General features: G+C 45.0%; 1 protein-coding gene across 3 annotated transcripts in view; it reads left to right on the plus strand.

Annotated features, from left to right (window-relative positions):
- The window catches only part of PDCD11 (programmed cell death 11), a 41,170-nt gene that overhangs the window by 1,669 nt on the left and 23,448 nt on the right, over window positions 1-16,053 (plus strand). For all 3 annotated transcript variants that reach the window (XM_061403327.1, XM_061403329.1, XM_061403328.1), the window contains exons 2-15: window positions 282-394; window positions 1,363-1,494; window positions 2,453-2,620; window positions 4,063-4,224; window positions 5,463-5,586; window positions 5,982-6,163; window positions 9,494-9,601; window positions 10,701-10,907; window positions 11,559-11,683; window positions 11,857-11,917; window positions 12,538-12,684; window positions 14,383-14,634; window positions 15,160-15,294; window positions 15,790-15,984. In XM_061403327.1, coding sequence (XP_061259311.1) covers window positions 293-394; window positions 1,363-1,494; window positions 2,453-2,620; window positions 4,063-4,224; window positions 5,463-5,586; window positions 5,982-6,163; window positions 9,494-9,601; window positions 10,701-10,907; window positions 11,559-11,683; window positions 11,857-11,917; window positions 12,538-12,684; window positions 14,383-14,634; window positions 15,160-15,294; window positions 15,790-15,984 — 2,100 coding nt within the window. In that variant the 5' untranslated portion in view covers window positions 282-292. The remainder of the gene's footprint in view (window positions 1-281; window positions 395-1,362; window positions 1,495-2,452; window positions 2,621-4,062; window positions 4,225-5,462; window positions 5,587-5,981; window positions 6,164-9,493; window positions 9,602-10,700; window positions 10,908-11,558; window positions 11,684-11,856; window positions 11,918-12,537; window positions 12,685-14,382; window positions 14,635-15,159; window positions 15,295-15,789; window positions 15,985-16,053) is intronic.

Genomic DNA, 16,053 nt, shown 5'->3' on the forward strand with positions numbered 1-16,053 from the left:
GGGTTATGTAGTCATTTGAGTATCCGTGACTTAACTGAAGCTGTTTAATGATGCTCCATTGAAAGTATAACTTACTGGAGAAAAATATGTGGACGTGTGGTTTTGAAGCAAAGACCTTTGGAAAGATGAATTATGGATTATCTGTTGCCTGGCATCAAACCATCCATTTCTTAGGCCTGAATGCTGTCTAGCACACTGGTGCTAGAAGGCTCTGTCTCTTGCCCATCGATCACAACCTTGACACTGAAGTACGTATTACCAACTTTTTGCATTGTTTTTAGGACACTCAAACATGGCAGCCATGGAAGAAAGCTTCCCCCGTGGGGGTACAAGAAAGACCCACAAATCAGAGAAAGCTTTCCAGCAATCAGTTGAACAAGACAACTTATTTGATGTAAGTGGGGTGCTTTTTTGGGAAGACTCGCAGAACACTTTCTCTCTAGTGTCCTTATGGAGAATGAGCCTTGTCTGAGAATGTGTGGTTTTCCAGATTGGATTCTTGTTGAAGTCTACTTTTACACATTTAACTTGTTAGAGAGTCCATCCCACCACAAGGCTATATCTTTTGAAGCATGAGTGGCATTTATTGTATAAGGTTTCAGTGCCGTTCTTTCTTTCTGTTTTTGGCCACATCGGGAGGCCTGTGGGATTTTAGTTTTCTGACCAGGAATCGAATCTGCACCATTGGTAGTGAAAGCGCAGAGTCCTAACCACTGGACTGCCAGGGAATTCCCTGTTTCTCATTCTCAGGAACTTACCATGTTGATTAAGGATGGAGAGAAAACAGTCTGAATAAGGTTTGAATGAGGCTATGTAAAATGATCATGATTTGCGTTAGAATTTGAAATCTTCACCTAAAGTAGGTTGTACTCCAAATGCTAGAGGGAGCAGAACTAACATTCAATTGTGTGATTAGGTCTGTTTTATGTAATCCTTCCAACTGTATTGTGAAGCAGAGATCACCATTCCATGGTGGGAAACTGAGGCCCAGAAAGATTATGTAATTTAGCTGAAATCACACAGCTTGTTATGGTGGAGATCTTTGTGACTCCACCTTTTTTATTTTCATGCACTGTTCCAAATTGCTTCTCCCAATGGGGAACCCCCGTGTCCATCCCTGTCAAGGGAGGAAGAACACAGAAGGGAAGAGTCTTTTAGAAGAGAGCTCAGATTTTCGTCACAGGGAGAATTGGTGTCAGAATGGGAGACTGGCCAGGAGGCAGGAATTAAAGAACAGTTGGGAGTGGGGTGGAGTAGAAGGGTGACAAGACAGGGTGACAGATGAACTGATATTGAAGGGAAAGGCCGGATAAACTGCTTTTTATTTTTTTGGATCTTCTCCTCCTCCCTCCCCCGCTTTAGATTTCTACTGAAGAGGAATCTACCAAAAGGAAAAAGATCCAGAAAGGGCCAGCAAAAGCAAAAAAGTTGAAAGTTGAAACCAGACAAAGCAGCAAATTTGTCAGAGAGAAGTTTGAAATCCTTAATGTGGAGGTTTGTCAGCGTTTGGTTTTGAACAAACTCTTCCCTTTTTCCCTTCTTTCTTTTCGTATATATACATGTATATATATCTTCTGTCTCTATTCCAGTTTTGTCAGTGCCTGTGATCATAGATCGTGTGTTGTTTTTCTTTTTAGCGGCCAAGTCCCTCATCCTGCTGATGCTCTCGTGGAAATTGTGTTTTAGTAAATTCATAGGTTAGAATTGGCAATACCCTTAACAGTCATTCTGATTCTACCCTTTCATTTCACAGATGTGGAAACTTATCTCAGAGAGGTGAAGCAGTCTTTTTATGTCCCTTAAATTTTTAGGTAACTCTGATACTTTAGTTATAAAAAAGAAAAAGCCAAATGATAGTGAAGGGAAAGATACACACGGATGTAGATAGTGAAGGGAAAGATACTTCCAGCCTGCAGAAGTATTTTGTTCGTCCTGTGTGCTACTTAAAAAAAAGTTGGTGCCAACATTAGAAAACTTAAAAATTTTACATTAAGAAAGTGATTTCTGGCTTCTTATAGAACCTTGAAAGTGCTGATAATACAAGTATGCACTCCCTCATATTTGTAGCCACACATTGCTGAATAGTGTTTGTGCCCTTTAGACCTGGCACACGCATGCCGGACTTCCATAGTCTCCCCTGGCCTGTGTTCTGCATCGTGTTACCTCCCAGGCATTTGAGTTTGGGTTGCTTGGAATAAAGGAAAAGGTGAGAGTGCCCTCCAACACCCTCATGCTGTGAACACAGTGGTATCATTTCAGCCTTTCATGGTGCTCAGTCAGAAATATGACGAGTATATAATATATACACGTATGTCTCTCTTGTAGCTTTTTTTAATGTTAGAGTTAGGACTAGAGGCCAGATTCCCCCACCCCCACCCCACCTCCCCACCTCCCTACCTCCCTATTCATTGTTCTCTTCCCTGTTGTACATAATTCACTCTTTCTCTTCTAGTCCTTGTGTGAGGGGATGCGGATTTTGGGTTGTGTGAAAGAGGTAAATGAACTGGAACTGGTGATTAGTCTCCCCAACGGCCTCCAAGGGTATGTGCAAGTGACTGAAATTTGTGATGCTTACACTGAAAAGCTGAATGAGCAGGTGGCGCAAGAAGAACCCCTGCAGGTAAGGGAAACCTGGATGAAATCTGTAACTGGAATAAGATGTAAGATGACAGCTTTGCTAAGTGCTAAGAAGGAAAGGTACAAGATACCAAGAGAGTTTATCTAGAGAATTTATTTTTAAATTTCTTTGATTTTTTAAATAAGGGGACTTTCACTTAGGCCAGGGAACCTAGAAGACTTGCCTGAGGAAGGGATACCTGAGCTGAATGTGAAGGATGAGGGTAGGCTGGAGAAGGAAGGAAGGGAGTTCAGGCAGAAGGAACCCGGTTTGTAGCAGAAGACGGCTGGTGTGACTAGAACAGAGAGCAGGGAGAGTGGTGTGAGATAGGGCTAGAGGGCTGGGTTGAGACCAGACCATGTTCAGGATTGGTTTTTCTGTAATCAATTGGAAGCCCTTGAAATGCTCTTATTGAGGTGGGTGATATGTAGACAGAAGACAGAATGAATCAAAGCAGCATGAGTAGTTGCTTAGGACTAGTTCAAAGGCTGCTGTTATAGTCCAGGCTTTGAGACTGATGGATTTACTGAGGGCTGAGGAGGTAAAGTCGGTGCCTAGTGATGGATTCTATATGGGTGGCAAGGCCAAGAGACATGTCAGAAATGAGTCCTAGATTTCTGTTGAGCATGGTTAACAGTTGGCCAGGCCATCTTGAGATAAGAAGCCCTGAAAGGGTACCGGGATTGGGAGAGATGATCATGATTTTTGGTTGTGTTGAGTTTGAGGTACAATTGAGATGACCAGTAAATAGGTGATTCTGGAGCTCAGGGAGATTTCTCTGTGTAGGTAGGTGGTGGTTGAAGCTGTGGAGGAGGAAGAAGTTGCTTATAGGGAGCACACAGAGGGAGAAGAGACTGAAAGACTGAACCAGGAGTCAGCACTGTATTTTAGTTGCTGAATAAAAGGAAAGTTGCTGTTAGAAGAAGGTGGGACCAGAGAGGTAGAGGGAAAAAACCAATGAAGGAAAGGTCAGAAGCCAGGAGGAAATGTTTCAGGAAGGAAGCAGCACCAGAGTAAAAATGCCTTGTTAAGGCCATGTGAGAGAAGGACTGCAAAGTGGGCTGTTGGATCTAGCCACGTGGAGGTCATAGGAGATTTTGTTGGGAGATCAAGTATGGAGTGAGGGCGTGGAACACAGATTGCAGAAAGTTGAGGAGTAAGCGGAAGATGAGAAAGTAAATGAGGAAGTCCAGTAATTGTAGAAGATTCTTTTGACAAGTCATTTTACATCTGCTTGTTGTGTGGAGATGTTTGGAGACCTTACCTGTAATCCAAGACTGACATGGCCACAAACCAATGCCTTTGTGGGTGAGCAGTTACTCTCATCGTCCGCCTTTTGGGCTCTGGGAATCTGAGGATGAGAAACCATAGAATCAGGGTTGGGCAGTGAATTCTCAGTTTAGGGAAAAGGTATGTATCAGATTTTTCTCACTTGTATTATGCAGGACCTGGTCGGCTTGCCTGAGCTCTTCTCACCTGGAATGCTGGTGAGATGTGTGGTGAGCAGTCTGGATACCACAAAGGGGAGCAAAAAGAATGTCATGCTATCTCTGAACCCCAAAAATGTCAACAGAGTGCTGAGTGCTGAGACCCTGAAACCTGGCATGGTACGTGTCTGGGGTGAGGGAGGGGGAGCAGGCAACATGCCTTCTCCGTGTCCTGCCTTCTGGGGGTGTCTAGACTACCCTTCACTTTCAGCTTAACTGTTACACATGGGGGTGTGTCTTTTCCTGGGGGAAAATCTCCAGGGTGCTTTGTGTACTTAATGGAAGTTGAAGACTTGAACCTAGTCACATCATTCTGGATGGGAGAAAGGGAAAGCCAGCCCCACATTTGCTGGTAGGGAAAAAAAAAGATGCCTCCAAGGAATGTTAGCAAGGGTGAGAAAGTTCTTGAAGTGCCTTCTTTACCGAGACTTCTTCACAGATGAAGTCATTTTCAAAAGCCACTGAAATTTGTGGGGAAAGCTTGGGGGCTGCTGTCTGAGAGCAAGAGACAGGATAGACAGAGCAATTAGTCTGTCGACCATATTAATGGATACTCCACTACTGAATCTCCCAGTCCAGTGGCGGTTCAGGAGATGTGAATCCCTGCTCAGCACCTCCAAGTTGAGTAGGTGTAAAACACACTTATATAAACTGTACTCACTTAAGAGGAAGATCAACATGGTCTTGGAACGTTTGGTTAGAAGCAGTGAAGTTTGGGTCAAGCCCTGAACATTGAGTAGAATGGGGAACAAAACGTAAGTAAGTTGTAGGAAATCGACAAGTACCAAGAGGCGGCTGTTTGACAGTTGTTGTTTTAGACACTTTCTCTGAAGACATTTTCATAGCTACCTTGTGAGGCCAATAGGTATCACTCTTGTACATTTGAGAAAATAGACTGAAAAAGGTTCTGAAGTGACTGAAGTGACCAAAGACCAAATAGCTAGTGATTATTAGAGCCAGATTTGAATGCCACAGTGCTTCCAGTGAAATGTAAAGGAGGTTGGCAAGACTTTTTGGTGAAGTGAGGGGGGTGTTGGAGGTGCTTAGAGAAGACATGATGACAGCTAGAAGGGTGGTTCTGGATTCTCAGTTCTCTTGGCACTGGGGGTGCCAGCGCTGCACCCCTTTCATGTATATGACATGAAAGGCTTGCATATCAATGTCAAATATTGGCTGTATTCCTGTGCTGGAGCAATTGAGGTTTAAATTTAAAAGTGGGAGGATGCTTGGGATTCTGGGATGATTTGTTGAGACCAATGGTAGGAACAGTCATGTTTGGCGTGTTTGGTAGTGAATATGGTTATGTGTCCTATGACCTTTGACTTTCGAACTTTTGGGATTGCTTTCTCTTCCTCCAGCTGCTCACGGGCACTGTGTCCAGCCTGGAAGACCATGGCTACCTAGTGGATATTGGTGTTAGTGGGGCCAGAGCTTTTCTGCCACTGCAGAAAGCCCAGGAGTACATTCGGCAGAAGAACAAAGGTGAGGGGAAGAAGAAGGAGAAGTACACGGTTGTGAGGTGGTATGTGTGGGAATTATATTTAACTGGCACCGTCTCAGTAAGAGTGGAGTGCCAGGCTCACTAAAATCTGATGGGCCAGTTTCACTTTTTCCCACGTAGAAGATTCTGAAACAGGGACTCTGAACCAGCACTCTCTTGCCTTGCTGAGGTTTTTGTATTTTTTTGTGTGGTAGTTGATTCTGGATCAGTTAGAGTCATTTCACTCCCATTTTTGAAGATGGTTTCTTGAGAATTGGGAATATGGGGAGTACTGCATGGTAACTGGACAAGTAGGCCATGGACCTTTAAGGTGTCACTTGAGTTAAAATTCTTCTCATAGTAGATGTTTTTCCCTTTTGGGGGGCTGCTCTTGCAGGTGCTAAACTGAAGGTGGGGCAGTACCTGAACTGCCTCATCGAGGAGGTGAAGGGCAGTAGAGGAGTTGTCACTCTGTCTATTGGTCACTCAGAAGTTTCTGCTGCCATTGCTACTGAGGAGCAGAGTTGGACTCTCAATAGTTTGCTACCAGGACTGGTGGTCAAAGCGCAGGTACAGAAGGTAAGCCATTCATTGTTACTACTATTTTCTAAAATAAAAATAATTTGTATTAAAGTAGAATGTGCACACAGTCTAAAATTCTGCTGTCCAGTAGGGTAGCCCCTGGTCCCATGTGGCCATTAGTACTTGAAATATAGGCAGTATCACACGTTGAAATGATAATATTTTGCCCAATGTAATATTTTGTATTGGGTTAAATAAACTATTAAAACAAATCTCACCTCTTTCTTTGTAGTTTTTACAGTGTGACTGCTAGGAAACTGAAAATGACATATGTGACTTCAGTTACGTATGTGCTGTGGAGAGTGCTGATCTAAAGACTAAATGGTATTAATACTAAAAGGCTTCTGATGAAGAACTCTCACCCCACTGAACCTCCATCTTTAATTCTTTTAGCTTATCTTTTGAAGTTTACCTCTGTATTTCTAAGTAATACTCTTCTGCTAGATCTCATGGTTTATCACTTTGAGGCACTGAGTTTTAACCCTTTATCAAGGTAGATGAAATTTCAGCTCTCTTATTCCTCCCTTCTCCCAACTTTTGACTAAATCATTATTCAGTATTTAAATTATTATGACCACATAAATATTGTTTACTTGCTGAACTAGGTAATATAATTTGTTTCTTGAACCATTTCCTCCCTCAACCCTGGAGTTGATGATCAGTTTTGTTTCTCTCATTTGCTGAATTCTCTTCCTATCATTGTTTCTTCATAACATCCTGTAGTTATTTTTCCCTCATTATTTTCTATATTTTCAAACCCTTTAAAATAATCTTTGTTATTTTTCGTCCCATCTGGAGTCCTTCTACTGTCATCTGGCTCCAGTCTGGTTGGTTTGCAAAGCTGCTCCATAGCTGATGTCCAGAGGCTTCTGGTCTTTATCATTCTGGATCCTTCCCCACTCTTCTGTATTAGATAGAAACTTCCTTGATTCCATATATTTCTCTTTTTTGGTTTACTCACTTGTTTTAATGTGTCACATTCTCCAGAAACATCCTCAAAAAAGCACAAGCATTCATGCTAAGTTGCTCAGTTGTGTCCGACTCTTTGCAACCTCATGGACTGTAGCCCACCAGGCTCCTCTGTCCGTGGAATTCTCCAGGCAAGAATAGTGGAGTGGGTAGCGACTCTCTTTTCCCGGGGACCTTCCTGACCCAGAGATTGAGCCCAGGTCTCCTGCATTGCAGGTGGATTCTTCACCATCTGAGCCACCAGGAAAGTCCCCTAAAAGCACATTGGAGGTTAGTCTTGACTTAATGTGTCTTGAAATTCTCAAGACTGCTGCCAGGTTTGATGATTCCCCAGGGAGACTCATGGACTCACCATGTAGTGGTCCTCACGGCTGTGATCCACTGCAGTGAAAGGAGGCAAAGCAAAATCAGCAAAGAGAAAAGGCCCATGGAGTGAAGTCTGAAAGAAACCAGCCATAAGCCTCTGAGAATCCTCTTCTAGTGGAGTCACAGGTGTGCATTTAATTCCTCTGGCAGCAGGTTATGACAACACATGTGAATGCTGTGAGGGCTTCTCAGGTGGTGCTAGTGCTAAAAATCCTGCCTGCCAATGCAGGAGATTTAAGAGATGTGGGTTTGGTCCCTGGGACAGGAAGATCTCCTGGAGGGGGGTGGGGGCATGGCAACCCACTCCAGTATGCTTGCCTGGGAAGTCCCATGGACAGAGGAGCTTGGTGGGCTACAGTCCATGGGGCCGCAAAGAGTCGGACACGACCAAAGTGACTTAGCACACATGCACGCACATGAATGCTGTCTACCAGCAAAGCTCATTGAGGGTTTTTATTTTTATGACTGAATAATACTCCATCATATGAAGTTGGTGGACATTTGAGTTGTTTCCACTTTTGGCTCTTAGGAGTAATGCTGCTGTGAAATTTGTGTACAGGTTTTTGTGGGGACACATGTTTTCATTTCTAGGAATGGACTTGCTGGGTCATATGGTAACTCTGTATTTAACTTTTTGAGGAACAGCCAGAGTGGCTGCAGTGTTCTACATCCTCACCAGCAATTTAAGCATGCTAGTTTCTCTTCATATTCTCATTAACACTTATTCTTCTTTTTATTATGGCTCTCCTAGAAGGGGTGGGTGTGAAATGGTATTTTGTTATTTTGATACGCATTTCTCTAATGATTAGTGATGTTGAGCATCTTTTCATGTTACGAATTGGCCATTTATAAATTTTTTGGAGAAATATTGAATCAGAAGTCCTTTGTTCATTTTTTTTTATTGATATGGTAAAAAACAATTCCTTGTATATTCTAGATATATGCCCCTTATCAGATATTTTAAAGTGTTTTCTTTTTCTGGAACTATTAGTATGATGTTGGACTTAATGAATCAGTTCTGATTTTCTTACTTTTTACTCTCTGTTTTGGTACATGCATGCGTTTGCATCCTACTTTAGGGAGAGTCTCTCAACTGAATCCTCCCATCCTCTGTTGAGTTTTTGTTTTGACTGCCATCTTATGAGAGAGGCTCTAGAAAACTGCTGGGCAGTCTGTGAGCTTGGGTGGACTTGCTGACTGGCCGACTTCCCTGTCAGGGGCAGGAGGTAGCGGACCGTCTTTAAGAAACCTCCAGGTGTCACTGTTAGAAATCTTCTCTGGCATGTTAGATTTCTCTAGAAAGGATCTGAGGATATAAGCCTGGCTGCCTAAGAGCTGGATGGCAGAAAGGGGCTGGATGTCTTCATATCTGTATCTATACGATATTCAGGATTTTTCTTAGTTCACATTTTCATGGTTTGTGCACTATTCCTGTGTTTTGAATCTGATACAGTTTCCAAGAGAATAACTCTCCCACTTTCTATGGAGATGGGAGAAGGGTGAACCCTATAGGACCTGGGGATCTGACTTAGTTTCCCTACCTCAGTGCTCTTTTGAGGGCTTTGTCGCCCTACTTCGTTTGCGAGCCTCTGGTGGGCGAATTGCTCGTGGTATCTCCCTCTTGCACGCATGTGGGTTTTCCCATGTTAACCTGAGCACATCACCAAGTTAGCAACAACTTGTCCAAGTTGTCAGGCTGGCGGTTCCTCAAGGATCTTTGTGAAAAGTGCCTTCCGTCCCTTTGGGAAATCCTGAGAGTGGAGAATCCTCTCAGGCTGGGGGATGTAGTGGGGGTGGGTGAGCTTACTGAGTATAGGAAGAGCCAGTGCCAGGGGTTGCGCTGCCCCTTGATTTTATGGGAAGAAAGATGATGAGGGTTGTGGGGGGAGGGGGGGAAGTTATATGGCCTTGAATGTTTAGTATGAACAGTTTCTCTCATCCCTGATTCTTTCAGAGAGATGTTTTTTCACAGTTGGTTCTGTTTATTTCTAGGTGACTCCACTTGGCCTTACACTTAAATTCCTCTCATTCTTCAGCGGCCTGGTTGACTTCATGCACCTGGATCCTAAGAAAGCCGGAACGTATTTCTCAAATCAGCAAGTAAGAAATGTTGCACTTATCTTTTCTTGATTTCACTTGTGTAGCAGCCAGTGTCACGGCTGCTATGGCAGGTCCTGGGACTCATGTGTGTGCATGTTAGGGGTGGCGAGGAGATGAAAGGTGTCTCAGAAGGACCATAGGAAATAGGCAGTGATTATTTCTGGGGATTGAGATTAGAATAGGAGCCTGTGAAGAAGAAAGCACCTTGTAATTTTTGTTTCATAGACTCTGATTCTTTTTCTCTCTTGGTAGTGAAACTTTTGCTTTTATAATTTAAAGTCTTCTAAGAAAGTGTTAACATGGGAGAACAAAATGTATGTTTAATATATACATTTGTATTCAAAATATGAAAGTGCTCTATGAAATGAATATGAATATGAAAGTGCTGTGGTACACCTGGTTAAAATGCTATCTGGTTATGCAGTCAAGTGTTAGTGGTTAAATCTAAGAGATTTTTCTTCCCTGATCTAAATATTCAATGGTTGTGGATATTTGGGAAGAAAATTCCAATATATTCTGCCCGTTTTTTATTAACAATTGCAAAGTGATTTATTTATTTTTTACCGGTAACTCGTGCTAATGGAAGCTGTAGAGACCTTGTCGGTTTTTTGTTTCTGTTGTTTTATTTTTTAAAGTAGATTTCCCCAGCACCTGGTGATAACATTACTGATTTTTTGGTGAATCTCTTTCTAGTGACTTTTTTCCTCCTTAAGTCACACTTGTGTACAGAGTTGAGACATTTTACATGCTATGACCTTGTGATCAGAGCAGGCTGTTTCTGCTGTTTCAGATGAGCTTCTGGATACAGTGATGCCAGTGCATGGCTCCTGTTGCGTATGCATTATTAGGCTCATGGTGTGGAGGGGACCCTGATACCCATGATACCTACGTTCCTGCCTTTGCATAAGCGTTGATTCAGTCAGACGTAGTTCTTCTGCGGTGTTCTGTGTGAATTTTCCACATGCTGTTTGATTGTACACGCTGATTTTAGTACTTCCATCTGTAACTTGGTCAGCACAGGGAGCGTCTGAACCCCTGGAAGTCAGCTCTGGGTGTCTTGTCTCCAGTGTGCCTTATCCTCACTGTGTCCCTTGTCTAGGTACGGGCCTGTGTCCTCTGCGTGCATCCTCGGACCAGAGCTGTGCGGCTGAGCCTGCGCCCAGTCTTCCTGCAGCCCGGGCGCCCACTCACCCGGCTCTTGTGCCAGCAGCTAGGAGCTGTGCTGGATGACGTGCCCGTCCAGGGCTTTTTTGGCAGTGCCGGGGCCACCTTTAAGCTGAAGGATGGTACTCTGGCCTATGCTCGGGTAAGGAGTCTCTTTGTTTCATCAGGTTCTCATCACCAGAAGGACTTCGGGGACATGGGTTCTTTTTGCTTCCTTCATCCCTGAGTATTAGTTTCCTATTTTTGAATTTCCCTAAACGTGGCAGACAGTTAATAAGGACTTGAATAAGGTCTGTTTGTTATATTAGAGTACCTTGAAATTGGCTTGCCTTAATTGATACCAAATTGATGATAGGAACAAATATGAGTTGGGATCTACACCAGGGCTTGGCGAAGGTGTTTTAAAGGGCCAGATAGTAAATATTTTAAACTCACGTACCACATGGATTCTGTCCTGATTACTCATCTTTGTTGTAGCCTGAAAGCAACAAGGACAGTATGTGAATGAAAGGGCATGGCTATGTTCCAGGCAAACTTTTACTCACAAAAATAGGCATTTCATTGTGAGCTGTGATTTATTGACCCATGATCTAGACTCTTCTCTAACTTCATTGAGACTCTGTGGTAGTAAAAAAATAGTTTTTTAGTTAGAGCAATTATTTTAACAGGTAATTAGAGTGCTGTTTTTATGGTAGGTGACAAATGTTCTGAGTCATTTGCACATCTGATTTAATGTCTGGTTGTCTCAGATCTGTTGCCTCTGACTTGTCCTTAATCACTTGGTACTCTGTAGCGCAACCATCTCTCCAATTCTAAGAAAACTTTCAAACCTGAGGCCTTCAAGCCAGGGAACACTCACAAGTGTAGAATCATCGACTACAGCCAAATGGATGAACTGGCCTTGCTCTCTCTGCGGACGTAAGTCTGTCGCTCACCTGTGGGGTATGGAGGTGTGCGGCTGTGGTGCGTGCTCACGGCGTTGCCTGTCCTTGGTGAGGGTTTCTTTTCCTGCCAGTGTGATTTTGGTAGCCCTGAGTTTTAGGCAGCCTCTGCCCTAATGTATTTAATCTTGTATTTGCCGTTTGTTCTAGGTCTATTATTGAAGCTCAGTTCCTTTGGTATCATGACATCAAACCTGGGGCTTTGGTTAAGGTAAGACCTCAAGCATATAATTAGACGCTCTCCCACCTTCAGACAGTCTTTAGTTCACAGGTTAACTGGCAGCTCATTAGTCCTTAGATGAACACATTTAAAGGCTTGCTCCTTCCCTCTGCCTGCTAACTAGGATTTCTTTTCCTTCTCTTGGGTGACTTGAAATTAATTTCACGGTAAAGTCTTGCTAGCACCATGCCACTACACAGAGGCAGTAGATCATCAGTCTTGGGAATTGATGGTGTTTGTTAGACCAGGTCAAAAGTTAGTTCTTTGGTAATTTAGCCACCTGGGATATTAGTAAGGAGTCAGTTCCAGTTGCCTTTCCTGTCTAGCCACTTAGCCCTAGTGGAGCAGCTCCACTTTATGTAGAGTTCATTCCTTAGCAGACATAGTCCTCTCCATTGGAGATGGAACTGGTAAGACAGACAGAAAGATGCTCACCCAAAAAGGTGTGAAAGTTTCATAAATAAACTCTTACTGCATCCAGCCCAGTGTGGGGCACGTGCTTGGCCCCTATGAGATCTGGAATAACAGGAGAGGTGTGAGATGCTTTGTTGTTAAGAATTGTAGGAAAGACATTCTTGAGGCATCATGGCATCTTTTCCTTGGATTCTTAGGGCAAAGTGCTGACCATAAAGCCACACGGAATGGTGGTGAAGATGGGCAAGCAGATCAGGGGCCTGGTACCTACCATGCACCTGGCTGACATCCTTATAAAGAATCCGGAGAAGAAATACCACGTTGGGGATGAGGTCAAGTGCCGGGTGAGCCTCCTGAAGGGTTGCTGGTGGGGTTGGCCAGATAGGAAGAGAGCAGTGCTTCGCAGGTGAAGTTCTGCCTTTTTCCACAAAGTGACCACATAATGTCTGCAGTGCTGTGCCTGGCACTGGGAAGAGAAAAATGGGTCCCTGCCTTTGATAATTGTATGGTATAATTGAGAGTTAAAATATCCATTCCTGAAGAGTGCAGGCCACGTGGCTTGGTGCAGGCTGTATGCTGAGGTCACATCTCAGAACGGGGAGATGAGGGTAGGCTGGGGCAGCAAGCATCATTGAGAATCAGTGATGATCAATAGCAGCTACCATGTAACATGTATTCTGTGCCAGTTACTGAGCTCGGCACATCATAACATTTCATTTCATCCTTAAAATGGCCATAAGAAGCAAGTACTGTTTTCCTCCTCTTTGCAGGTGGCGAAATGAAAGGCTAGGAATGTCAAGGGTCTTGCCCAGAGTCATACAGCTAATACATGGCAGAACCACTTTTCAAGTTGAGCTCTAAATGATAGTAATGTCTTCTCTCTAGATCTCTGGCAGAGGTGGGGCTTGAACTGGAAAGGATCAGTAGGATTTGGAAGGTTTAGGAAGATCAGGGGGTGTGTCAGGTACAGAAATAGCCCAAACAAAGCTGTCCAAACTTGAGTGTTTTACAACATAGATGTGGGTCCTGAGAGAAGCCGCACAGAGTTGTAAAGAGTAAATATGATAATACACAGTGCTTAGGGCCTGGTGTGTGCAAACTCAAGTGTTAGGTTTTCTTATTTTCATGTAATTTCGTTATTGGGTCAACAAAGATATTGGTTAGCCATTGGTATAAAATTTTACAGCAGTGGGGTCAGGAAGTTAAAGGAATTTCTCTGCCCTCAAGGAGATGACCTTCTGAGGAATGAGAGGTTGGGTCTCTCAATCATAGTTTATAGTTAGTACACAGCTGTATTGAGGGGGTGAACACACAGCAATAGTGAGGACTGAGGGGGTGAACAGATTCAGTCATTCATTCTGTTAGACAAGATGCAGTGGTCCAGGAGAGAAAGGGAGTGGAGGCCAAGTAGGAGTAACCGACACAGGCCTCCTTGGAGGTGTGATGGCGTAATGAATGTTGCTCTAGGCCCAGGGATCCCTTACAGGAGGAGACACATTTGAAATAGAGATGAATGCTCCCTGGGTTATCATCCAGCAAGAAGCAGGGAGGATCTACAGTTGAGATATTTCTCGGAGAGAAGGAGATAGTGGGTTTTTAGGGACTGACCATGGCCCAGGTCAGGGCTTCCTAGATAGCTTGGCTGGTAAACAATCTGCCTGCAAAACAGGAGACTCCAGTTCAATTCCTGAGTCAGGAAGTTCCCCTAGAGATGGCAGTATTCTTGGGCTTCCCTGGTGGCTCAAATGGTAAAGAATAAGAATCTTCCTGCAATGCAGGAGACCTGGGTTTCATCCTTGGGTTGAGAAGATCCCCTGGAGAAGGGCATGGCAATCCATTCCTGTATTCTTGCCTGGAGAATCCCCATGGATGGAGGAGCCTGGTGGGCTACAGTCCATAAGGTTGCAAAGAGTCAGACATGACTGAGCGACTAAGCACAGAACAGCACATGGCCCTCGGGCTCAAGGGGTGGCAGACACTCCCTCTTGTAGTGGCTCCCTCAATAATGGATGACTTGGTGACAGCCAGTATCCTGTCCCTAGGTTTTGCTTTGTGACCCTAAAGCCAAGAAGCTCATGATGACCCTGAAGAAAACCCTGGTTGAGTCCAAACTTCCTGCCATTACCTGCTATGATGATGCCAAGCCTGGTCTGCAGACACACGGCTTTATCCTCCGGGTCAAGGACTACGGCTGCATCGTGAAGTTCTACAATGACGTTCAGGGACTGGTGCCCAGGCACGAGCTCAGTGCCGAGTACGTCCCTGACCCAGAGAGTGTCTTTTACACGGGCCAGGTAACCCTTCCCCTGGACAGGCTCCTCTCCTCGATGACCCTGGGAACACAGATTTGAAGGAGTAGGAGAGCTGCCTTTTAAGGGATCTGGAAGAGAGCATGTGGGTAATGGGCCTGAGCCAGCTAAGTGGAGGTGGAATGGAACAGAGGGCTCACTGGAAGCTGGTAAAGCTAATGGACCCTAGGCCCTCAACCTGGAGGGTGCTAGTCTTCACCACAATACACCTGAGTCCCTCACATCAGCAGTTGGTCTGAGGCCACTGTCACCACAAGGGGGCACTGTCCTAAATCTAGTGAATCTGCAGCAGACTCAAAAATTTTCTTAAACTTGGAGTTATACCCCAAATTCATCCATGTCTGTTTTCCACCCAGAAGGCTGATTCGGGGGGATTCTGTGTGACTCTCAGTACGTTTGTTTTCACTGCCTTCTGATCTGATCCAGAGTCTTGGGGGTCTCCCAAGGCCTGTGTGGCGCTGGTGCGGGGGTACCTCTTTCCAGGGCCGAGCAGGTGTGGTTTCTCACCAGGTGGTGAAGGTCGTGGTGCTGAACTGTGAGCCGTCCAAGGAGAGGATGCTCTTGTCCTTCAGGCTGTTGAGTGATCCGAAGCAAGAGTGTGAAGGACAGAGTCAGAAGAAAAAGAAAGCCGTTAGCGCTGGGCAGGTACCTGACTTCTCCAGACAAATTGGTTTAGTTACAGAAGCAGAGAACAGGGTGCCACTGACACTGGGTCCTGGAACCCCTGGAGGGGAAGCTCAGAGGAGCTACCTACAGTGCTGGGCGTGTGTCAGAGCACAGGGAAGCGGTCAGGAAAGGAAAATGCTGCTGCCGAGCAGCTTGTCCTCGGTGTGCTGCTGCCCTTCTCCTCTGTGGGCCCTAGGGCCAGCGTGCAAGGCTGTCTTTCCCTTGGGACCCATTGGAGGGACTTGGGAGAGGAGGGACGTGGGCAGCAGATGGGCCCTGCTGTGTGTGCGGTGTGCGTGCCTGCCGGGTCTTGGGGAGCATGGGGTAGGAATGGGAGAAAGCTGCTTCTCTGATCTCGACTTCTCAGTCATCCCTGGTGCTGGAATTTGATGCCTCTCATCTCCACCTGCCCCATACAGGCTGCTCTCTTATCAAGATAAGTACTGTATTTTTGTCTTTCTCCTCCCCGGGTAGTTGGTGGATGTGAAGGTTTTAGAGAAGACCAAAGACGGGCTGAAGGTGGCTGTCCTGCCCCACAACATTCCCGGCTTCCTCCCCACGGCCCATCTGTCGGACCACGTCACCAACGGCCCACTGTTGTATCACTGGCTCCAGACAGGCGACACCCTGCACCGGGTCCTGTGTCTGAGCGTGAGTGAGGAGCGGGTTGTATCCTTTACCGGGCTGTGGGGGCCCCAGAAGTGGAGGTGGGGGAGTGCTGTGCCTCTGGGGGGTGCA

This window comes from Bos javanicus, chromosome 26 (genome assembly GCF_032452875.1).
Source record: "Bos javanicus breed banteng chromosome 26, ARS-OSU_banteng_1.0, whole genome shotgun sequence".
Taxonomy (NCBI): domain Eukaryota; kingdom Metazoa; phylum Chordata; class Mammalia; order Artiodactyla; family Bovidae; genus Bos; species Bos javanicus.